The 25,108-nt window shown below is 41.9% G+C and overlaps 1 protein-coding gene across 2 annotated transcripts in view; it reads right to left on the bottom strand.

The window, feature by feature from the left end:
* LAMA3 (laminin subunit alpha 3) overlaps window positions 1–25,108 on the bottom strand; it is a gene marked incomplete at both ends in the record, with an annotated part of 236,526 nt that overhangs the window by 167,068 nt on the left and 44,350 nt on the right. For both annotated transcript variants that reach the window (XM_084252823.1, XM_084252824.1), the window contains 3 exons: window positions 5,643–5,813; window positions 6,924–7,042; window positions 7,750–7,867. In XM_084252823.1, coding sequence (XP_084108949.1) covers window positions 5,643–5,813; window positions 6,924–7,042; window positions 7,750–7,867 — 408 coding nt within the window. The remainder of the gene's footprint in view (window positions 1–5,642; window positions 5,814–6,923; window positions 7,043–7,749; window positions 7,868–25,108) is intronic.

Below are 25,108 nucleotides of genomic sequence, written 5' to 3'. Positions count from 1 at the left end.
CAAAAACTTTCCTTCCCTAGCTTTAACTCACATGTGTATTGTCCTTGCTTCCTTTTTATCCTCTACTCTTGAGCCTACCTCAACATAAAAGGGAGTCACATTTGAATGTGACTTGTCTTTCAAAATAAATGCATCGCTCAGTCAAGTTTAATAACATGTTATGGAAGTTGTGCATTTTAAAAAATCAAGTTCTGTAAATGTGTAGAGGGAAACTGCCTCGGGAAAGAATAACATTCTAGAGTCTTTTGGAAAAGGATTAAGTGCTTCCTAGTTATTGGAATTTTTTTAAATATAAATTTGAGTTTTATAAATTGAATATATTTATTTACAAAAACTAAATTTTTGTGCCTCAAATTTTGTACCTACTATGTGCAGGTTCTGGGAAGGGAAAAAATCTTTACACTGAGACTGGCAATGACCACAGAGAAAGAGGTCCCAGTTCTTAAAGGCCAGGCAGAGCAAGCTCAGGCCCAAGGAGGACAGTCCCTAAACCAGCCCACAATATGAATGAGCCATGTCTTATACAAGGCCTGCTCCTGTGTGGAGGCCTTTACACTAGTGACAGTTGGTGGCAACAGCTACCATCTCCTTTACTCTCAGACTTGGCAGGGGATACACAGGATTCCACAAGAAATATGGGGGCTGTAGAATTATCTTTTTCATTGAGGTCCTGCTGAATGCATTCACAAGGACAAGAGGGTTTTTGTTATTTTTTTGTTGTGGTAGTTTAAGAGTGTTATCTTAAAGCACCCTATTCATGCTATGGGGGGTTCAGTTCTGATTTATTCTTCAAAAGTTGTGGTGTCTAAGTTTCCTGGCAGTATCTCACCAAGTATTAAAGTATTAACAACCCTCTTGTTCATATGGAAAAATTCAGTATTAGAGAACTTTCTGTGCCAAGTTAACACTCAGAGTCTTTTGCAGCAATCCTCATGGAAGCTTCCCTCTACACATGCATTAAGGACAGCAGCAACAAGAGAGAGAAGCACTTGAAAAGACAACCCCTATCCCAGCAGCACACCTGATGTGTGTGAAGCTAGCTGGTATTCTATTACAGAGAAGCAAACTAGATTGGGGAAGGAGGCAAGATTATATATGTGGTGCACTCCATACAAAACCATGTTCTCCTAAGGGAAAAGAAATAAACATACTTCCAAGCACAAACCTTGCAAACCACAGAAAGACAATTAAAGGAGGGAAAAGTGGTAAGAGTTATTCCTGGCCAGGTTCCAAAACACCCAGAGGAATGAGAAGGAATGGAAATTCAATCCAGCTAGGTATATCAAAAACCAGCTCTCCCTTATAAATTCCACTGTTAGTCACCACCCATAGCAGCTCAGAGAGCCAAAGGAAATGCAGAAGCAAGGCCACATTCATACAAGATGAATACTTTCTCTGGAAAATCTTCAAAACTATAGTAAAGCTTATTTTTCTCTTTCCCTTCTTAATCCCAGATCTCTGATATTACTCTATAAGGTGGGTTGGTCTACCCGCCACGATTCTCAGTCCTGCCCTCTGTCCTGGGATGTACTTGATGGGCTGCAACAATGGGGACTCTTGCCCTCTGGTTTCCCAGTGAGTTTAGCCAATGGAAGACCCTGAGAGCAGATCAGAAGGTAGGAGAAGAAAGGTTTTGGGGTCTTTATCCTATCCAGGAGACATGACTGCTGTGTAGCTATAGCTCCTCTATGTTTGCCAGGTTGCTTTACCCAGGTTCCTGCACCTAGGAGGGGCTACACACCAGATAGATAGATAGATAGATAGATAGATAGATAGATAGATAGATAGATAGACAGATAAATGATAGATAGACAGAGATATACACTGATAGCATGTGTCCTCATTTTCTTTTGTCTCCAGGTATTTTTTTTATTGATTTCTTTTACATCATTGTTAATTTTTAAACAATATTTGCTTCCCCTCCCCGCCCCCTCAGGTGTAGTCACCATAGAGTTTCCTTCACCAATGCACCTGTGCATCATCACCTCAGTCCCCTGTGCTCCTCCCTCTCTCCCTCTGATCCCTTGCCCTCCTCCTCCCCTGCAGGATATCTCTGATTTATAATTGTCCATTTTTGCTTTGTTATGTTTTGTATTGCTGTTATTTTTTTACACTGATGTCTTATTTGGTTCCCCTATATTCCTGCTATAAGTAAAACCATCTGATATTTTTCTTTTTCCTTCTGGCTTATTGCACTGAGCATAATTCCTTCTCGCTCCATCCACATTGCTGCAAATGGCATGTTTATCTTTTTGATTGCTGAATAATATTCCATTGTGTATATATACCACATCTTCTTGATCCAGTCATCTATTTTTGGGCATTTTGATTGTTTCCAGGCTTTACCTATTGTAAATAGTGCTGCAATAAACATATGGGTACAGGTGTTCTTTTGAATCACTGTTTTTGTGTCCTTAAGGTAGATCCTTAGTAGCAGAATTGCCGGGTCATATAGTAGCTCCATTTTTAGTAGACTGAGGAACCTCCAGACAGCTTTCTATAGTGGTTGGACCAGTTTGCACTCCCACCAGCAATGTAGGAGAGTTCCTTTTCACCACATCCTCACCAACATTTGTTGTTGCTTGTTTTTTTGATATGTGCCATTCTTGCTGGTATAAGGTAGTATCTCAATGTGGGTTTTTTTGGGGGGGCTGCGGGCAGCCTCGCAGCCCAGTGCTCAACTGCTGTGCCACCAGGGAAGGCCCTCAATGTGGTTTTAATATGCATTTCCTTGATTATAAGGGATGTTGAACATTTTTCATATGCCTGTTGGCCATTTGCATTTCCTCTTTGGAGAAATGTCTTTTAAGTTCTTCTGCCCATTTCTTGACTGGATTGTTTATTTTGTTTTTGTTGAGTAATGTGAGTTCTTTGTATATCTTTGTGATCGGTCCCTTATCAGTTGACTGGGGTGCAAAGATTTTTTCCCAATCAGTGGCATGTCTCTCTGTTTTGGTTAATGTCTCTTTTGCTGTGCAGAAGATTTTCAGTTTGATGTAATCCCAGGTGTTCATCTTTTCCTTGACTTTCTTTGCTTTGGGTGATGAGTCTTTAAAGATGTTATTGTGATGTATGTCTTGTAGTGTTTTATTTATATTTTCTTCTATATATTTCATGGTTTCAGGTCTTATGTGCAGTGCTTTTATTCATTTTGAGTTGATTTTTGTGCACGGTGAAAGATATTGGTCTAGTTTCTTTTTCTTTTTTTTTTTTTTTTGCATGTGGTGGTCCAGTTTTCTCAGCACCATTTGTTGAATAAACTGTGTTCCATTGCATATTCTTTGCTCCTTTGTCAAAGATCAGTTGTCCATATAAGTGTGGTTTTATTTCTGGGCTCTCTATTCAGTTCCATTGGTCTGTGTGTCTGTTTTTGTTCCAATACCAAACTGTTTTAATTATTATGGCTTTATAGTATAGCTTGAAGTTTGGAAGTGCGATACCTCCTTTCTCCTTTGTTTTCATCAGTAGGGCTTTGGCTATTCATTTTTTTTTTTTTTGTGGTTCCATATGAATTTCATCAGTTTTTTGTTCTATTTCTTTGAAGAATGTCATTGAGATTTTTATTGGAATAGTGTTGAATCTGTATATTGCTTTTGGTAGGATGGGCATTTTAATGTTAATTCTTCCAATCCATGAGCAGGGGATGTCTTTCCATTTCTTTGTGTCTTCTTCTATTTCTCTTAACTGTGTTTTATAATAGTTGAAATAATTTTGATCTTCATATATCCGTTGATGTTTGTCTTGTGGCCCAGTATGTGATTGATTCTGGAGAATGATCCCTGTGCACTTGAGAAAAATGTGTACTCGGATTTTTTTGGGTGCAGTGTCCTATAGATATCTGTTAAGTCCATGAATTCTATGTCTTTATTTAGGGCTGTAGTGTCTTTATTTATTTTTTGTCTCATTGATCTGTTCATTGGTGAGAGTGGAGTGTTGAAGTCTCCCATTATATATATATTTTCTTTAATGTCTGTTTTCAGAGCTCATAATAACTGTCTAATATATTTTGGTGCTCCTTCATTTGGTGAGTATATGTTGATGAGTGTTATATCTTCCTGATGCATTGTCCCCTTGATCATAATCTATGTCTCTTTTTTTCTTTTTTTAATTTGAAGTCTATTTCAGCTGATGTAAGTATTGCTCTTCCTGCCTTCTTTTGGTCCATTTGCTTGTAGGATTGTTTTCAAGCCTTTTACTTTCAGTCCATGTTTATCTTTTGTGGTTAAATGTATTTCCTTCTCCAGGTATTTTAATTCCTGCTTTAATTTCCTTTTTGACTCCTCTACATTATATAATTTTGGTGTCTACCTCCCCTATAGGCCTCTCTTATTAAGTGTAGCAATGAGAGAGGACTAAGTTTGAGATAGAGTTCCAAAAAGGATTTGTTCCCTTCTCTGTTTAAGTATAGAGTATTGTCCTAAGGTGTTTATTCCTATTGCTAAGGCCCAGATACTCTAAATTCTAATTGATGGCATTGTGAACCTAATTTGTTATCTTGACTTTGGGTCCCAGCTAGGGAAAGTCACAAGTTATAGAAAAGAGCCTCGTCTGTATGAAGGCACAGGTGAGCTTCTCTAGCCTTCCCCACTCCAGCCTTCCCCACTCAAATACTGGAGCTGCAAGTTCAAGCCAATAGTCACCATCTTACAGAGGTCCAATACCAGCAGCTACCAAGACTAATTCACAGTCCTTCAGCATCCCTGTTTAGGGCTATGGGGTGTCTCACTCTGGCTCTGGGTATATGGTTGCTATCCAGTTGTATAATTTCTGCCTTTGTACATGTCACCTATTACTCCAGGGTTCTATCACAGACCTCTGCTCCTCTACTCCTATAGTTCTCTAAAGTTAGAACCCTTGGTCTTATATACTCACTATTTGCACCCCTCTCTCCAGGAAAGCCCCTGATTCTAAAGTTCTCAATGTGGGCATGAGGCCTTCCATCAACAATAGAGAGACTCCATGCCATAGCCCTCTACTCTCTCATGCATTGCAGCTGCCCAGTATCATGCCAACAGCAATATTTCAATTTTCCCTACCCTCTTTACTGTGTCATCCCTCTTTATGCACCTGGTCATCCTTCAGGGATAATTGTCTCTGTTTACATATAATTTGTTTGTACATATTTGGAGGAGGCAAGTCTGGTTTCTTCACTCTGCTACCATCTTGCCAGGTTCCACCTTTGATCGTTGAATGTGATTTTTCTTTAACAACCAAACTCCTAAATGACATTCAGTCTTTCAGGCAAGAATATCTCCTATGGGGCCTCCCTGGTGGCTAGGAGTTAAATCTCAGCACTGTCACCACAACAGCCTGAATTCAATCCCTGGCCAAAGAACTAACCCACATGGTGCAGCAGACCTCCTCCTGTCTCACCCACGGCTCCCCTCAGCAGTGTATTTAGTAAATCTGCCTGTTCTGCTCCCCATTCTGTCTGTGGTGAATCCTCTCACTCCTGCCCCTACTCACCCCACATCTCTGGCCTATACCCCAGTTCTTCTACACAAGTTAAAAAAAAAAAAAGAACTCCAATGCCTACACCAGTACCAGCTATAAAGATTCCTTGAAAGAGTTCAAGGCAATTAATTTGATAACCAAAAAAGTAAGAAAAGCTACTGCACAGACGCTTAAAAAACACCACTTACCCTCCGAGTAACGGTTGGATCTCGCTGTGCTTTGGAGATGAGGTGGCCAAGAAGGGTGTTGGTTCGGAGAAAACGCAAGCGGATGTTTGTTGCCTGGGTGAACTCTCTCAAGGTATTAGAGAAAGTAAAGTTTCTTGTACCTGGGCGGCCATTTACCAAGGATACCACAACCTAAAGTACCACACACAAAATTTACCTGCAAGCAACTAAAAATAACTCAAATGCCCCAAAGCCTTTGGTTTCTTTGAGTCATCAGATATTTGTAGGTGGTCATGAGTCTTGTTTATGTCTAAAAATATCACTGCTAATTGCATCTTTCCTCTGAATTCTGGCAATCTGTCCTTAATCCTGAGCTCTCAGATGTTTTCATTTCATTTTCAAAATCTTTGTACAATCAGTGTGGTTGTGGACACTAGTGCTATGAAATGTTGAAAGTAAAATGTTAAATCTATAACTGTAAGAAAACATTTTTTGTCAAGTTGCATTAAAGAACCAAATCTAAAGTAATTTTTAAAAGTCTAAATTAGGAATAAAGGAAGTATCTGGATTAAAGTTGGCAAGAAGAGGACAAAAAACTGCATACAAAACCCAGGTTTTGTTTTAAGGTGATAAAATCCAAATCGCAATCATCTGTGATATGAACTATGCACTAATCTTTGGAAGAATCAGGACAGAGCTGCTCAAGAAAGATCTCTCTGTCTATAAAAGGTAAACTTACACCCTTTAAAGGAGTTTATCTGAGAGCTATTTTATGCTTGCTATGGCCTCATAATTTCCCTGAACTGTCCTCTGATTCTCCACAAGTCTTCATTCACATAGTCTGCTGACGGCACAGGGCCAAATGCAACCTAAAGGGATAGCAAATATTTTCTCCCCAATAGATGCCACCTTGTCCAAAGGGACATGGGATTGATGCTGCCACCCACCTCTCATCTCCTCACCCTTATGGAGATAATGAATTTATGAACTGGTGGGAGGAGTCTTTACTTCAATCACTAGCACCCCACTTTCTAAACACACAGAAAGGAGATCTCAAGAACTGTGAATCTTGAATTCCAAATTCTGATTTCCTGGAGAGAATTCAAGAACCCATACAGAATTTCTGACCCAATTCCTTCTGGAAGTCCATGAGTGGGTCTTTAGTGTTTGTCCCAAGGACAGGTTTCCATCTTGACCTATGTTAGACCTCCTTAAAAATGCAAGCCTCACAATGATGGAAAATCTGACATCCTCATGGTCACTTCTGTGTCTTACCTCTCACAGCCTCCCAAATCTACTTACCTCACCATTTTCTAAAGGTACAATCCGGGAATAATCAGTCGTACAAAGTACATCATCATCTCGGGTGATAACTTTATTTGCCTCCCGCCCAAATTGCTCCAAACAGTCTACTTTAGAATCTAGGAAGGGGACATTTTCATATTATAAGATAAAATATTATCATCTTGTAAGTAAATCTCTAAAGAAATCATATTTCTGTCAGAAAATACAGAAAAACGAAAAGAACAGAGGAGGGTTTAAGATTTTTATGCAAAAACTTGAAGTTTTAATTCATGAAAGAAAACACCAAGTCATGTCAGGCAACTTGACTTTCAACAGCAGTATCTTGAAAAGTGGTCCTAAACCCTCAATCCTCATTATGCAAGCTGACCCTCTAAGGAGCATTGATGGAAAACCCCATGCCTTTGTAAGGATTGTTACTGTCCATCTCAATTCCCCATAAGGCACATTAGACACTGATATTCTTCATTAGTGAAGATGACTGGGTCAAGGTAGGTGATGTCCATAAAGATGGGACTTAGTTCCTAATCCTTCATAAAAGGAAGAGGACAGGATGTATGGCCCAGTTATAGGTATACTGCATCCCCCCAAAAATGGGAGAGCTGCTATATCAAAAAAGACATTTCAACTTCAGTTCTTCGTGTGGTCCTTAGAACTGGTACAGACACATTTGAGAAATGGGGATGTTCTGAGGGTAACCCAAAAGGTTAAACCTGACCAGTCCCAAACAAGCCATACTGAAACACTAAGTTTCTAATTAAATCCATAATCTTGATTTGCTGCAAGCAATTTAAACCCCTTAAACATGGTAGGCAAGATTACTTACGGGCAAAATATTGCCAGGGTGAGTAGGTGTTCCCAAAGTCTACAGATCTTTCCAAGACCCAAAGATCAGGGCGAGGAGAATTTGCAAATTTGATTAAAATATAGGCCACGTGGAAGAGCTGAGAAAACAAAACAGATACAATTATTAATATTACATCATGTGCAGCATGGTGACGATGATTAACAATACTGCATTGTATGTTTGAAAGTTCCTAAGAAGATAGATCTTAAAAGTTCTTATCATGGGCTCTCTGGTGGCGCAGGTGGTTGAGCACTGCACTGTGAAGCTGTCCGCAGTCTCTGCAGCGCGGATTCGCTCCCGCCAGCCAGCAAGAATCTCACATGGTACAGCAGACCTCTCCTGTCTCACCTGCTGCTCCCCTCAGCAGTGTATTTCATCAGTCTGCCTGTTCTGTTACCTGCTCTGTCTCTGGTGAATCCTCTCACCCTTCTGCACTTCTGGCCTGTACCCCAGTTCTTGTATAAATAAATCTTTAAAAAAAAAAAAAGTTCTCATTACAAGAAAAGATTGTCATTACATGAGGTAATGGACGTTAACTAAGCTTATTACAGCAGTCATTTATAACCGATACAAATATCAAATCATTAAGTTATACACCTAAAACTAATATGATGTTATATGCCAATTATAGGTCAGTAAAAATAATTGTTTTAAATAAACACCTCACTTACCCACAGCTTTGATCATTTCTATTTGAAGCTGATTGCTGAGGTCCTACATCTAGCAGTATTTCTCCCAAGTTAAAAAGCCCTATTTCGAACTGTCCATTGGCCATCTCTACTTGGGTACACCCTCTCAAGCATAATGCGTTCAAACCAAAACCTTTCTCAACCAAATCTATACATTAATCTCCATTTTTGTTATGCCTTAATCACTAGGCCCTTGAATTTCAAAGAGCTTACAGGCAGTGTGATGTCTGTACATTCAGTGAAATCTGATGTCAAGCAACAGTCACCGCGTGCTAAGCCCTTCCAGGACCAAGAGCCAATAGTACAGCCAGAGTGTCTCCCAGGAGTCATGGTCTGACTCCAGGTCTTGGAGGGCTCACAGCTGCAGAGCTGAGCCTGCAAAGGCCGATTGCTGCGGTGCCAAACCTCCTTTTCCTGCACCACTCCTCTTGTCTCCTCTTCTCCTGATTGCTTCCCTCCTATTAATTTTCTTGTTCACCCACATACTCTTTTGCCCATGGCTAAGACAATGCAAGAGTACTACAGTGAAGAAGTGGGATTTCAGTCCTGCTTCTTCATCTTCCCATTCTTCAACTCCAAGATGCCTCCTCTGAATTCTTGTATTCTACTCCCCTCTTCTCTCAAAATGTATCTGACTTGAATTTTGAATCTTAAAAGCCTATGTATTTCCCAGAGTCCGGTATGACAATGCACATGGGTGTGAAACAAATCTATGTTAACATGAGCAAGGCTATATCCACTCCCCCACACCCACTCCACACTCCCTGACCCAAAAGGACATATTCAGCAGTGACTTTTGGAAAAGGACTCCCCATGTCTCCCAGCAAACCCAGCAGGGCCATTTGAACAACAAGCACATCTAGGTAGGGAGAGAGGCAGTATTTTATTTATTTCATAGGGAAAGAATAAAGGAGTTTCACCTTCATATTTTTCATATACAATAGTATGGTGAGCATCCTTTTTTCAAGACTCAGAACTCTTAGCTAATGTAAATATTCCAAACTCAGTACTAGAAGTCAAAATATCTAGGACAATGGTTCTCAAACTTTTTGGTCTGAGGAGCTCTTTACACTTAAAAAATTATTGAGAACTTCAAAAATCTTTTGTTTGTAGGGTCATGTCTATTAATATATACCAGATGAAAATTTAAATATATATGCTATTAAAAATAAAACTATACTCATTAATTGTTAACAAATACCATATTTTATGAAAAATTACAAAGTTTTCCCAAACATAAAAATTTTAGTGAAAATGATGGCTTTGCTTTACATTTTTAAATTTCCTTAAATAGAAAACAGCTGAATTTTCATGTCTGCTTCTGCATACAATCTGCTATGATACACTGATCTAGTTAATGTAGCTGACAGAAATCTGCTTCATGTTGACCTTAAAGTTTGAGAACCTCCTGAAAGTTCCTGGGGACCCCCCCCATGGCTTCTCAGTCACACTTTGAGAACCACTAGTCTTGGTCACAGAGATTCCCCTTGCTCCAAGAAGCCCCTATGTTTATGTGCCTGTGGAAGAATCCCCACACCAACTACTGAAAATCCTAAATTCAGTCAGTTCTGTCTCAAACATTGGTCTTTGATGAAAAAAAAAAAAAACGAACAAAAAATTGCCACTTGCATTCAGATTAATGCTTCCAGCTTGTCTACTAATCCTCAAGGGGAAAGGATTCAACCTCATTGAGAAAAAAAAAAAAAGTAGGAATTACTCTGAAAACCATAAAGCAGTATCTAAAGGTAGGAGAAATTATTCCAAAAGACAAATACAGCTACTATGTGGTGAAAGAACTCATAGGAAATCTAAGTACTCTCAGTTTGGAAAATCAGAACATACTTCCTTTAAAACTGCACATCCTTGTCATCTTTCGAGCAGCCTCTCTCAGACCACACGTAAGACTTTTTAGATATATAAGATAGAATAAAAATGAAACATTTTTGATACAGGAATCATTCAAAGCATTGTCAAACTCTTCCATCAAAATTCTATAATCATAGCACTGTCTACCTCCCCCTGCCCACAAAAAAACCTATTTATTTAATAATTCATGAGTTATTGATTGCTATGTTTCAGGTACTATTTTAACTAATTCACAAACATTCTCACATTTAGACCTCACAATAGAAAGTAGGATTTTATGAACTCCACTTTACAGATGAAGAAATGTGGCCTCGGGGGTTAAGGAATATGCCTGAATCTTGCAGGGTAAATATCCAGTGCTGGTGCTTTTTCTACTCACTGATGCTGAACTATACACCACACAGTCTAATAGGTACTTAATGTTTGACCTGTTCCACCCTGGGGAAAATAGTTGCCAGAAAAGTTCCAGACATCACTTACAAGTATGCCAAGATTTCATTATAGGAAGCCCACAAGCTAGCATACATCTCGAGGGTTATTTGAGTACAATTTTGCCAAAGCTGCAGGTTCTGCTACTGGAAATCCAAGAAAATAAAATCACCTCTATGACTCAGACAGGAGCCTCCCTTGTTTCACTTCATCCTGTTCTGAGATAATGTGTGACCCCTTTGAAGCAGCACAGCAGTTAAAAACCCCCAGTCTAGCAGCAGCTGGAGACGGGCCCAGGGGTGTCCTCTGCTTGCTCTATGAGTCAGCCACACAGACCTAATTTAATAAGCCCACTAATTGCACCACCTCATCTGCAGCATCCGTCACCCAAGACATCATTCCACTTCAAAATGCGACCCTCCACACACATGACTGCTGGCAGCAGCAGTTCATTTTCTCTGAGTCCTTTTACACTGACAGACTGTTTTCTCATCACCCCCACCATCGAGTGACTTGCAGTCTATTTTTGCCAAGTGTTTCAGCTTTGCAGCAAATCCTTTCTGAGATTTGAAGATTTAAATTGTCTCTTCAAGACCTCCAAAGTGTGTTCACAGCCTGGCCCAAACCCATTAAATGGAAAGGTGTGGATTTATCCCCTTCTGTTTGATAATTTAAAATAATGTGCCTTTTCAATGGCTCCTTCTGATAAGCATCAATTACTTTTGTTTGTTCACTGCTTATTCAAAATATTTCAAAGCATTCATGCTGCCTGAGATTCACTAATGTACATGTGTGCCCCTTATGAAGGTAAAAGGCGCCAAGCTATGGAATCCTGAGAAGCAGAAAAGCAAAGGCAAAGTTATGTATTTTCAGAGAAACAACACTTGGGAATCAAAGATACAGAGGAAAAATTGACCAAAAAGGATTGAGTTGTAACCCCTTCTCCAAGTGCGCTTGGAGCAAATTAACGGTGGTTTCAATATTGTTCATGATCATTTATCCCAGAAATGTAAAGTAGTATTTTGAATAATGTTTTTTTTTTCCAATCTTAAAAGATTTATTTATTTATTTATTTATACAAGCACTGGATACAGTCAGAAGCGCGGGAGGGTGAGAGAACTCACCAGAGCCAGAGTGAGGAACAGAACAGGCAGACTGAAGAAATACACTGTTGAAGGGAGCAGTGGGCACAGCAGGAGAGGTCTGCGCTCCATGTGGGACCCTCGCCTGGCAGCCGGGGATGGAACCAGAGCTGCAGAGGCTGCTGGCAGCTTCGCAGCCCAGCGCTCAACCACTGCGCCACCAGCGGAGGCCCTTGAATAATGTTTTAATGAAGCAGATAATAATCATAAAAGGTGGTATATGAGGCACTTTGACTTCAAAAGTCTTTAAGATGAGGAAGATGACCCTGTCTCTTCCAAATGCCCATCACTAAAGCCTCTGAAATACAGTCCCCTACAGCCCATCGTTTATGCATTTCAGTTGAAGACAATGGGTTTCTTTTTTTTTCTTTAAAGACTGATTTATTTATACATACAAGAGCTGGGGTGCAGGCCAGAGGTGCAGGGGGTGAGAGGATTCACCAGAGACAGAGTGGGGAACAGAACAGGCAGACTGACAAAATACACTGTTGGGGGGAGTGGTGAGCAAGACAGGAGAGATCTGCTGTGCCATGTGGGTCACCTCCCTCTAAAGTTTGGATCACTCTAGTAACTTGGAAAATGACATGACTGCTACTTTTTTCATGGAAGATTTCAAGAAAAGAAAATAGAAAGACAGAGAAAATTAGTGATGGATTCTTAACTCTGGAGAAAAAAAAAAGATTGATGGCAATAGTGTGATTTTCAGTCCGCTGGATGTTAATCATTAGTCCCTAAGTAGATTCAAAGTGCAGAACTTGAGACTAAAATATGTAACTCAAGGGCCTTTTATCCATGACTAACAATTTTCAAATAGATTTGGTGATTGTTTTAAATAACGTAGAATCCAAGAACTAGTTGGATTTCATAATTAAGTCTTATATTCTCTTCTACTCTGCATAGTTACTCTCGGTTGTTTGGAAATATTTTATCCAGGCCTGATTATCCTCATAAAACTCGCTTTTTCTCATTCTATGTTCCTCAAACCTCCTTCACCTACCTACCTCCACTCCTTTCACCCCAGAGGGTGACTTTTTCCTTTTCCCTGGTAAAACCAGAATGCCCAAAAGGGATTCCCTTGCCTTTCCTTCCCAAATCTATGACCACATGTGCATCTGCATATCCTCACCTTGTCTGGACCAATGAAGCAAGAAGCCTCTTCCTATCAAAAATCAATCCCTCCCTCTGTGCTCTGGATATCCTATCTCCCCTGCCTACTGCTGGACTCTTCCCATCAGCTTTTCATCATCTCTTTCATGCCAAAAAGAGAAAACGTCTCTCCTTCCATTCAACCCTCTTCTAGTTCCACCCTATGCCCTTTTCGCCACTAAAGCCACAATTCTGCCAAGGGTGGTCCCTTATCTGATCCCCCTTCTTCACCTCTAACTCAGCCCCCAGTTCATCCAGAGCCCAGTTCTCAGCTTATTCTCACCCCACACCCCAGTATTTCCATCTTACACCAGGACTCCCCGTTGATATCTCTAGCCCATAAACTTTAGACCCATCTTTCCAAGTGTCTATTAAATGTCCACTTGAGATCTCTTGCATCCATCTCAATTCAGTGTGACCCAAGGAAGCCTATTCCAGCCCCCTAGAATCTGCTCGCTCATATTAACCTGGAGGTCTCAACACAGTCTTCACGATCTCGAGCTAATATTAGGTCTGTCGTTTCAGCCTCCGGAGCACTGTGTTTTTCCTTTAAAACACTTATCACAGGAGCAATCACATAAATATTTATGGCTCGAGTGCACATGGTCTGGTGAATATAGGGTGTGTTTTTGATTATTCTCCTGGCTCATGAACTGCAATAGGGAGACTTCGGCCAAAAGTAGTTGTAGGCCAGGGCCATGCCCACACTTTGCCTAGATGAGGGTGATGCGGGTCGTCAGCCAAGACTTTAAGGATTACACTTACTTGGCATAAAAAACAGGACTCAAGGTCACTTTCACTGTGTTGAAAAGGTACATTTCTAGCTGAACACTTAGATCTGGACCTGAGACTGCCCCTTGTTCCTATGCCACCACTTACATTCTCTGCCTCGCTGGGGTCCCTTGGCTGGCATCCTTCATAGCAAGAGAAATGTGTGGAAAAGAGTGAAGCTGCAGGACAGGAAGAGATTCAGGGTGTGAAGGGTGAGAATAGACTGGGGTGAGGGGAGGTAGCTGGGCAGAGGGTAAAGATTGGATGGGTTCCATGGCTGGCAACATCAGGAAAACTGGCTCTGTGCCCAGGTCAGCGTTGGCCATATGTCAGGTGACCTTGGTGAGTGACCTGAACTTCTCCAATTCTTATGTGAAGTGGAACATGAGCCAAGAAAGTGGGCAGGACAGCCAGACGGATCCACAAAGACAGGAATGGGATAAACAGGGAAGCTAGAGCCAGAGGCTAATCAGCTCCAGGAACACTGGTGAGCATGGACACAGAGTGCTCCCACTCTCAACTAATGGAGAAAGGGAGGGACTGACAGGGGAAACACCTTCCATCCATGCCAATAGGAACGATCCCATTAAATGCAATCGGCCACCTTGCAGGAAATGAGGTCTAGGTCTGAAAAGGTAGAATGGGCAAGAGGATAGGCATTTTAGAAAGGAGGGCCTGGGGGTGGAGGTGGAAGAAGAGCCAAAGTTTCAGAAGCCCCAAACGCCACGCAATGATCTGCCCCTCCCCACTTCCCACAGGCCTATGTCTCCCCACTTTCTTATTCCCTGATCTTCCTTCCATAATCCTTTCCAATCTGGGATGTCTTTATCTTCCTATACCCCAAAAGCTACACAGAGGAGGAGGAAGATTATACCATAACATTTACACCATCCCACTTTGCAAATGTGGAATATGACAGCTACAAAAGGGACTAAGTGGGTTTTTAAGACATAACTTAGGCGAGCCTTCTTATTTATAACATTTTCTTTGGGGGAAAAAAAATGAAACATGAGTTCAAACTATCTGATGTAACTGGTGGTGCACACCTCATGTATACCTACACATCACTTCACCAAAGGCGATATTAACTAAACCAGTGTGAGAGGTCATATCACTAATGATCTTACAAATACCAATCTCAAAGTGTCAGAAGCAAGGAAATACATTCACACGAAGTGGTGAAATACATTCACACGAAGTGGTAGTGCATGATGACAATGAAAGTCATCAAAGGAGATGTTACAGCACATTCGTACAAACTACACACACATATACTCATACACACATAGAGCTACACAGAAAGAGAGACATAAAACCACACTATATTTCATGGGCAGTGGATCATTACGTTTGAGAGGGTAAGGTCTGGGCCCAGAATACCTGACTCTTCTCTGATCTGTGTAAACTGGGTGATTCCCTTCATCTCTTTGAGCCTTAGTACCCTCATCTATAAAAGGAATAACAGCAGCACTTAATGTTGGAGTTTTTGAAAAGGCCCAATAAAAGTCATCCTCTTTTCTATCTAGCTCAGAATCAATTAAGAAATAAGACAGGGGCCTCCCCTGGTGGTGCAGCGGTTGAGCACTGGGCTGCAAAGCTGCCCGCAGCCTCTGCAGCACCGGTTCGATCCCCAGCAATCCCCGGTTAGATCCTCACCATGTGGGCGAGGGTCCCACATGGCGCGTAGACCTCTCCTGTCGCATCCGCTGCTCCCCTCAACAGTGTATTTCATCATTCTGCCTGTTCTGCTCCCCGCTCTGGCTCTGGTGAATTCTCTCACCCTCCCACGCTTCTGACTATACCTAGTGCTTGTATAAATAAATAAATAAATCTTAAAAAAAAAAAGAAAGAAAGAAGACAAAGGGGCAAGGGTGATAGGGAAAATGCTGCTCTTATTTCTGGTGAAGCTGATATTGGAGGTGAAGTCTGTCTGCTAACATGAATCCTGGATGAACTGTTTGTGGCCTGCTGTCATGAGGCTCTGCAGGCAAAGCAGAGAGGAGCACCTGCCTCTGATGTCCATCCCCAAGGGAAGGGACAGAACCGTGCATGCCCAGTTCTAATCCCATATCCGTCCAGAAGAGGGGACAAAGAAAGGCCAGCAGAGCCACCCAGGGATATCCCCTCGCATAGATAGAAATATTGGTGCCCACTGGGCTAGTGTGAAGAGTTGATGTCAGGAGAACACTTGGCTCAGAGCTGGAAGCAGGAATGCTCAGTCTATGGAAGTGAGCATCCCAGCAGGGCACCTGCATGCATCTGGCTAAGTGGAGTAGATGGGAATGGGGATCTAGGATGATGGGAGAAATAGGAAAATAAAGCAAGAACGGAACATGGTGTGTAACATGCTGTGAGCTGAAGAGTGTAATTAGCTCGTTTCCTGGAAGTGAGGGCCATATCTCTAAAATCTCCAGTTGCTTCCCAAGGCATTAACACAATCAAAACCAAATGAGAAGTCAGCTTTTAGTGATCACAAAATATGTATATTGTCTCCTGTTTTGGTCAAGTAACTTGCCCAAAATCCCAGGAATCCATTGGAAATGCCTATCAGGATTTTCTCCTGGTTCCAGACCACCAGCAGGTACCATGTTTCGTTCAGAGAGGAAGGAAGATGACATATTTGGAGAGCTTTATAAATGCAAAGCAAGTGGACCTCCCTGGTGGCGAAAGGGGTTAAGCACAGCACTATGAAGCAATCTGCAGCCTCTGCAGCCTCTGCAGCACAAGTTCGATCCCCTGCTGGCCAGTGAGCTACCCACATGGCGCAACAGACCTCTCCTCTCTAACCCACTGCTCCCCTCAGCAGTGTATTTCATTCAATCCGCCTGTTCTGTTCCCCACTCTGTCTCTGGTGAATCTTCTCACCCCCCACACCTCTGGCCTGTGCCCCAACTCTTGTATGCATACATAAATAAATCTTTAAATAAATAAATAAATAAATGCAAAGCATGTAAACCCACACCCCCTAGAAGGAAACACTTTATTCTCGTGGCTTTGGTGGCCAATAATTAAGAATTTTTTAATTCATTCCTAATGGCCAAGAGAAGTAAGCATCTTAACTACCTGATTTGCAAAGAGACAAGAGAACTGCTTCCACTTGATTTGCAATTCCACTAGTGGTAGCCAAGGAATAAATCAACCCAAATTTGGGGAAACTTTCTGAGCTTGAAAGTATCCACAAGGATGACATGATTCCGCTCCTGCTGGCCACCCAAGCCCTACGTCCTGCTTGCTATCTCCATGGAACTTTTGACCTCTGGCCTCTTCCTTCCTCAGTGTTCTTTCCAGACCAACAAGAGCATTCCATAAGCTAAGCCCAGAACTGGTCACTTCTTGAAATTTCTGGTGTAGGGGACACAGAGGTCTGAGAATGGCTACAGGAGACCCTCTCATCGCCAGAGTTCAGCCAGAATCTATTCTCTGTTCATCAAACTATAATAGGAAATCCTTGCTTTTTTTTCTTCTCCATTCCAGAGAATTGATGTGGGAAGTTCTGTGCACCTGCCTTTTGCTCTACAACTGAGGTTGGGGATGGTTATAGAATGGAGCCTGTGTATGTCATGATAGGCTGGTTGTGTTGCACTGACAATTAATCCCAGATCTCAGTTGCTAAAAACAATATTTTACAAATTTTCACAACAAAATTTCATACCCATGCTTCACGCCTATTGAAGGATTTGTCCCATACAGGGACACAAACCAATGGACCTTCCATTGATGGGAACATCACAAAAGCAGAAGGATGTGGTATGCTAAAGCCTTCCATCATGAGACAGGCAAGAGCCTTCTGTCTGGAATGAGAAGACCTGGAAATCCTTGTCAGCTGGAAATGCACAGGCGCCGCTGCTTAAAGGATCCCATTTCAAATCAATTTGACCTTACTGTCCCCCATAGGTCAGAAATCAATGGTGGTAGAAGTTGAGATATCAAAGATTAAAAATAATGGTGTTTTCCTATTTCTGCTTATCTTGCAAAAACACTAGGGCTGGCTTGCAAAAAGCAAAAATTACCCCTACCCATTCTAAAAGGGGGAGGGGAAACTTATTTATACATTTTTTATAATTAGGTAAGTTATGTTTCAGAGAGTTGTGGTCCGAAAGAGTGTTCACTGTCCTCAAAGTGAACTCTCATTGTCTGGACTGAAAAGCAGCCAGGGAAGATAGAACTAAGATGGCCCGTTCATGGTTAGGTGGACACATACAGAAGTGAGGAGTGCTCAGTTTTTTTGCAGTTCTGAACCCAAATTCCAGTTCCACCATAATTTAGCAGAAAGCACCCAATCAGACTCTAACAACACGCATTTTTTATACTTTTCTTTGTTCCTCTACACCACACATACTCTAAGCCCCCTCCTCGGGCAGAGTGACCTGAGCCGTCCCTCCAGTCTGCCAGGGGACCTTGCATTAAACTGGGTCTTTTCTCAAAAGCTGGTGGCATGGTTTTTGACTTCTGTGCCGTCCCATAACAGGCTCATATTTGGCAACAAGGTGTTGGGTTCTTTTTTGCCCATGTTACGCATGCTGGTCATGAAGGATGAGTATGGTTGAGAAATACACTAAATTCTTGGGGGAAAATGACACTCACATTTAAGTGTGTGTTAGAAGCACACAAAGAGAATACACATGTTTTTGTTTTTTTTTTTAATTTTCTAGAGGCATGTCTTATTTATTTATTTATTATTTGTTTGTTTGTTTGGTTTATACATGCACTGGGTACAGTCAGAAGCGCGGGAGGGTGAGAGAATTCACCAGAGCCAGAGCAGGATGCAGAGCAGGCAGAAGGACCGAAGTACACTGCTGAGGGGAGCAGCGGGCGGCAGGAGAGGCCTGCACACCATGTGGGACCCTCCTCCGGTGGCCGGGGAGCAGCCGGGGATCGAACCGGCGCCGCAGAGGCCGCAGGCAGCTTCGCAACCCAGCGCTCAACTGCTTCACCACCGGGGAGGCCCAGAATACACATGTTTGAATGCAGATTCCCAGGTTGCCATTCTGAAAATTCTTTCAGTAGATGGACAGTAAAACCTCCGCAAATCAGGCCAGCTATGTAATTTGCAGAGCTCAGAGCAGAATAGAAATGGCGGGGGTGGGGGTGGGGGGCAGGAGAGTGTCCTTAAAGCTACTGAAAAATACATTTTCCTTTGTTCTAGTTTCTCTCTTGACCTCTCATGGTATTTTTCATTTGCTGCTTAATGTTGCGCTATCTCAAGTAAGGGGATTCTCTCAGGGTGAGTGCAGACCCTCACAGGCAACGTGGGACCCCATGCCAGTATCCCCCCCACCAATGCTGCTGGGTTGACACAGACAACATGCCGTGACCTGACCAGGGGCAAGGAGGTCAGTCACCTCTTTCTCTGGTTCCACCGCCCCAGCCAATACACACAATTGGCCTCTGAGGCACAGTACGTGCCAACTGTACATGGGCACGTACTTGGGCACATACCTGGTCTCTGGAGGTTTGAGGCTCATCCCTGCCAAGTCACCCACTGTTCCACTAGCTGGGGACAGGCCAGTGCTGCCATGTCACTCCTCCTTCTGGTGTACATTCAGACACCCCCCATGCACCTGCTCTCCGCCAAGGGGGCAAAGGGCAGTGGAGTGGGGACAGGGAGGATAAGGATCAGAGGTATTGAGATGCCAGAGTTTGGGGTAGCAGGTGGCTAAGAATCTGTCCAGAGAAGCATAATGGCTTGTAAGCTAGCAGATTCCCCAATGTCCCTTTGGTCTCCACTTGCAAGATACAAATGCAAACATAAGTATGGGTCACCTTCTGAGCACAGGGATTCCAGGACTAACTTTGCAGACCTAAAAACAGGCTCACACAGGGGAAGCTGGTAAACAAAAAAAAAGTCCAAATACCAAGTCATAGGACAAACGAGTGAAGAGTCTGACAGTTGGCACCGCTCCAGGCAGAAAGTCACGTTCTGTCCCAGAATTTGATAGCAGGATCCCAGCCACAGATTACAGACTCACACAACTGCTAAAAGAAATCGAGACACTAAAGTCCAGACAGATGGGCACGAGGGCTTGTAAGGGTGACCAGCCACTCCAGTTTGCCTGGAACAGTCCTGTTTCAGTGATGCATCCCAGAAGGCCCCTCAGTGTCTGGCAAACCAGGACATTTGGCCCAGTATTGACCCAACAAACTTCTATTTATCTTTGAAAGACTAAGTAAGGGCAAAGCTGCTTCCTTGCAAAACCTTCAACAGATCCCAAGCACAGAAGCAGAGACAATATCTCTCTCCATGGCAGTCACACTTACCAAGGTTACCCTAATTCTTTATTCATGTATTTGCCCCCCTAAGAAGAATGTGAAATCCAAAAATATAGGAAGGAATGCCATGATAATTGTGATTTATATTAAAATATATATATTAGATCTTCGCCCCTGATTTTGGCACAGAGCTCTTAAAATCCTTTGGAATTTCCTGCGTGATAAGAACAAAGCTGTCTCATGTTAGGTTAATGAGGTTACTTTTACTAGTACCCCAGGGAGCACAGAGGTATTGCAGGTTGCATCATGACCAAAGGCCAGTGATTTAATCAATCATGCCAACATTAGGAAGCCTCCATTAAAACACCCAAAATAACAGAGTTCAGAGAGCTTCCAGGTTGGCGAGACTGCGGGGGATTATGGGAGGGTGGACAGGAAGCTCTGCACCTTTTTTGCAAACCTGCTCTATGCATCTCTCCCATAACCTTTTAGAATAAATCAGCAACTTCATAAGTAAAATGTCTCTCTAAGTTCTGTGAGCTTTTCTATAAATTAATGGAGTCTGAGGAAGAAAACGCCTATCCATAGCCACTTGGCCAGAAACATGGGTGACAGCCTGGACTTGTGATCAATGTCTGAAGTGTAAGGATGGGGGTGACAGGCGATAAGACTGAGCCCTTGACATGTGGGAATTGAGGTTTTCTCCAGGTAAAATGTCAGAATTGAGTTGAACTATAGGGTATCCAGTTGGCATCCAAGAACTGCTTAGATGAAAATCGCTTAGAAACCCCTACATGTTGGAATTGGTGTTAGAATCAGAAATCCTCTCACAATGCCAGCACAGTAGAGTTGTGGAGAGGTGTAATGTGGGGGTTTAATGGCATTGGGGCACTAAGACAGCCCATGGCCAGCCACGTGCTGCTTGCTGAGCCAGAAACCCAGGGCTCCTCTGCCTTGCTCCTTGGGCCACAGATTAGTCTGAGAACCCATGGTCTGTCTACTGGGATCAGTTCCCTGAGCTTGAGAAATTGCAGGGCCAAGGGATAAGAAAATTGGGTGGGTAGTTATAATAGCCAGTTAAAGAAGAAAAAGGTGACATCTGCAAGAACGATTAGACAAGAAAAATAATTAAAATAATAGTGATAAAGTGAAGGAACAAGAGGAAGATAAACACCAGCACTTGTCAAGGTATGTACCACAAATGTTTATGTTTTGTAGCCTTTACAATAACCCTAGGAGAGTGGTACAGATATTCTCTCTAGAGATGCAGAAACTACGTTTTAAAAAGACACTGAACATGTCAGTAGTCACAAGGTGAGTAGGTCACAAAGCAAAGACCCGAGCCCACATCTATCTGATTCAAGCCTGCCCCTCAGCAGTTACCAACCCTGCTGTTGTGGAAACCTACAGGGCCAGACAAGCCCAAATGGGGGTTTGATTCTGCAAAGCTGCTCACCTCCAGTCCTTCCTCCCTGGTGGTTCTGCTTGATTTTCCAGTCCCCGTATGTACCATGGCCAAGAAAACCAGAAGCAGGAGGAGTACAAAGAATTATCAGGCTGAGGGGACTCCCTGGTGATGCAAGGGGTTAAGACGCAGCACTAGGAAGCTATCTGCAGCCACTGCAGCACAAGTTCAATCCCAGGCCAGGGAGGTGACCCACATGGCACAGAAGACCTCTCCTGACTCGCCTGCTACAGTCATCCATCTATTCTATTCCCCACTCTGTCTCTGGTGAATCTTCTCACCCTCACACCTCTGGCCTGTACCCTAGTTCTTGTACACATAAATAAATCTTTAAAAAAATAATTATCAGGATGCAAGGATATTTTGTCCCAATCCCTGGGTGTGCAAGAGCACCTACACAATGTCCATGATCACCTGCAAGATCCTTTGGAAGGGTTCCCCACTCCTTTGGGATGTCTTCTACTGACACCAGAACTCTCGATTCTTCTCTGAGCCCCCTGCTGCTGACCTTGGCTTTTGCCTTTATTCTTCACATCTTGGTGAAGTACGTTAATGTGTTATGTGCTCTTCCAGCTCCTGGTCACTCAGAGAGTGGCCCTGGGGTTGGCCATTGACTTGGCCTCCCCAGGAAGCATCTTAGAAATGCAGAATACGCAGGCATACCCACTTCTGAGTCAGAATCATTGGAATAACTTCAGATGTATATTATAGTTTGAGAAGTGCTGATCCAGTCCATAATACATGTCCTTTTTTTCTCATCAGGAGCACACTACCAGCATGGCCCTCCCTTCCATAGAAATGAAGTCTCAAGTGAATCATATGTCAATGTATTACTTTTCCCAATAACATTAGCCTTTTAATAGCTTTGTCCCCAGCAAAAGGAATCCCAGGAGTTGGTGAACAGCCTGCTGTACATCCTAAAATCACACCATGCCAACAGCTACAACCATCTCAATAAAATGCTACCCAGTTTTTCAAGCAGTGAACTCTAGGTTTTCCAAGCCCTGACTAAAGATTCAGAGAGGAAGGTGAGGGGGGACAGGAAGAGAGGGAAGATACAAAATAAGTATCTTCAGGTGGCAAATTACAATCTATTAGTAAAGGTCTATCTTCATAGGATAACAGGTTGAGCAGGAAAAGTCAGCATAGAACATGCTTTATTAAGCCACAAATGTTCTGCAATGTGAGCAATAATTGTTAATAAGAGGAGAAACAATGACTAGGAAGAGGTACTATGAGGGTGGGAAGGGGTCTTTTGAAAGAATGCCTTGGGGAGACATTCTGAGTCATGATATGAAGGCTTCGGATAAATCCTTATACATTTAGCAACAGACCCACTCTCAGCCAGCTACACATGTTATTATCCCACTGTCACTGGAAACGTTTAGGACCAAAAGAAAAAAAAATATCTGGAAATGAACTAGTACAATAGCTAATGAGATCTTATAATTAAAGGATACGTTTGCTCTAGGGGATAAAAACATATCAAATCGGTTTTTAAAAGGAAACAGCTGAGTAGAAGCTAGTTCTTTATCTGGTATGTATTACAAAAAGAAAATTATGACCTGGCATGCTCTTTAGACCGTCTTTGATACTCCATCATTCTGCTTGATGTTGAGCTTCTCTGTGAAATTGCACTTTGAAGAAGCAAACTTTAAAGCTGAGCCAGGGGCAGCTTACAAAGTGAGTATTTTTTACAGAATTGCCCTACATTTCTCAGAAGGATTCAAATATTATTGAACTCCATAAAATGAGAATTATTTCCATATAAACATATAAAACTTTCAGGATAATCACAAAGTATGGTAAAGTATGTCTTGAGAGTTTATTCCAAATGAAAACAAAATACAGGGCTGCAAGGAAAACACTGATTATAATGTATAATATATTGCTTGTACTTATCTGCATCCCATTTTTTTAAAGAAAACATAGTGGGGAAGGATTTAGAGATCTAAATTGTAAAGGATGTAAAGAAAAAGAATATGAAGTGATTAAAAATCAAAATTTTGAATGGAATAAAAGGAAAATATCAGGAGGGATGAAATACTGAGCCCAAATTAGTGAAGTCTGCACACAAATGCAGGTCAGGAAGTTCTACACCTGCAGGCAGAGTCATGAAAGTGCTCTGCAGCCAATCTAGAAGGTTGGAAGGAAACATGATCCCAGTTTCTATGGTTGGTTGGTTGGTTGGTTGGTTCATTAATGGCCCCCAAATCCCAAAACTAGTTCTAGACTAAAGGTATTTCTCAAAAGGACTGTCACAGGGAACACTATGGAAGGTGATGGAAAGGGGAACAGTTAAAAACTGATAACCACTGGGCCACCAGAGTTTCATGGAGCCAGAGCTTGGACAGAACAGGAGCACTGAGTGCATTACCTTCCACGGCGCTGATGCCAGCTCTGCAGCCAAACTGCTCGGGTGCTATTCCTGGGTGGAGCTTGTGCTCATGGGCACCCCCGGACTATAGGTTATGTAACATGGGGAGGCTACACATCTAACCTTTAGTCTTCTCTTCTAGAAAATGGGGTCCCTCCCTTCTAAGGTTGTAGTGAGGATGAAATGAGTTAATACTTGAAACCGACTTAGCACAGTTTTCAGCAGTCAGGATATACAAGCACAACAATCTACATGAGATTTAGAGACAAATTCTTAGAATTATACAACTGAGGCTGAAAAAAAGTGAAGACCTTGAACAAATCAATTATAAGCAAGGAAACTGAAACAACAATCAAAACTCTTCCAAAAAAACAAAAGCTGAGGACTAGATTGTTTTACAAGTGAGTTTTACCAAACTTTTAAAGATGAACGAATACTTATCCTGCTCAAACTCTTTCAAAAAATTAAGAAGGAATACTTCCAAATATATTTTATGAGGCCAACATTACACTAATACTGAAACCAAACAAAGACAACTCACAAAAAGAAAACTACAGGCCAGTCTCCCTAATGAACATCAACACTAAAATCCTCAATAAAATGTTAGCAAACAGAATCTAACAATACAGCAGGAGGATTCTACAACAAGTGGGATTTATTCCAGGGACAAACAGATGGTTTAACATCCAAAAGTCAGTCAACATAATTCACCAAGTCAAGAACAAAAAAGATAGATAAAAACAATGTAATCATATCAATAGATACCAAGAAATCATTTGATAAAGTTCAACATCCATTTATGATAAAATCTCCGAAACACTTGGGATAAAAGGAACATATCTCAACATAATAAAAGCCATACATGACAAACTCCCAGGTAGCATCATTCTCAATGGAGAAAACTTGTAGGACTTCCCACTTAGATCTGGTACAAGACAAGGATGTTCACTCATTTCACTACTATTCAACATAGTATTGGAAGGCCTAGCTAGGGCAATTAGGCAAGAGAAAGACATAAAAGGAATCCAAATCAGGAAAGAAGTAAGGCTATCATTATTTGTAGATGATATTATAATATATAAAGAATCCTAAAAAAAATCCATAGAAAAATGAATTAAAACAATAAACCAGTTCGGTAAAATAGCAAGACAGAAAGTCAGTTCACAAAAATCACTTGCCTTCCTATTATGCAAAAAATGAGCCTGAAGCAGAAGAAACTGTATCAAATTAGAAACTGTTAGAA

Source organism: Talpa europaea (genome assembly GCF_964194135.1).
Source record: "Talpa europaea genome assembly, chromosome: 13".
Lineage (NCBI taxonomy): Eukaryota > Metazoa > Chordata > Mammalia > Eulipotyphla > Talpidae > Talpa > Talpa europaea.
This window is presented reverse-complemented; position numbering and strand designations above follow the sequence as displayed.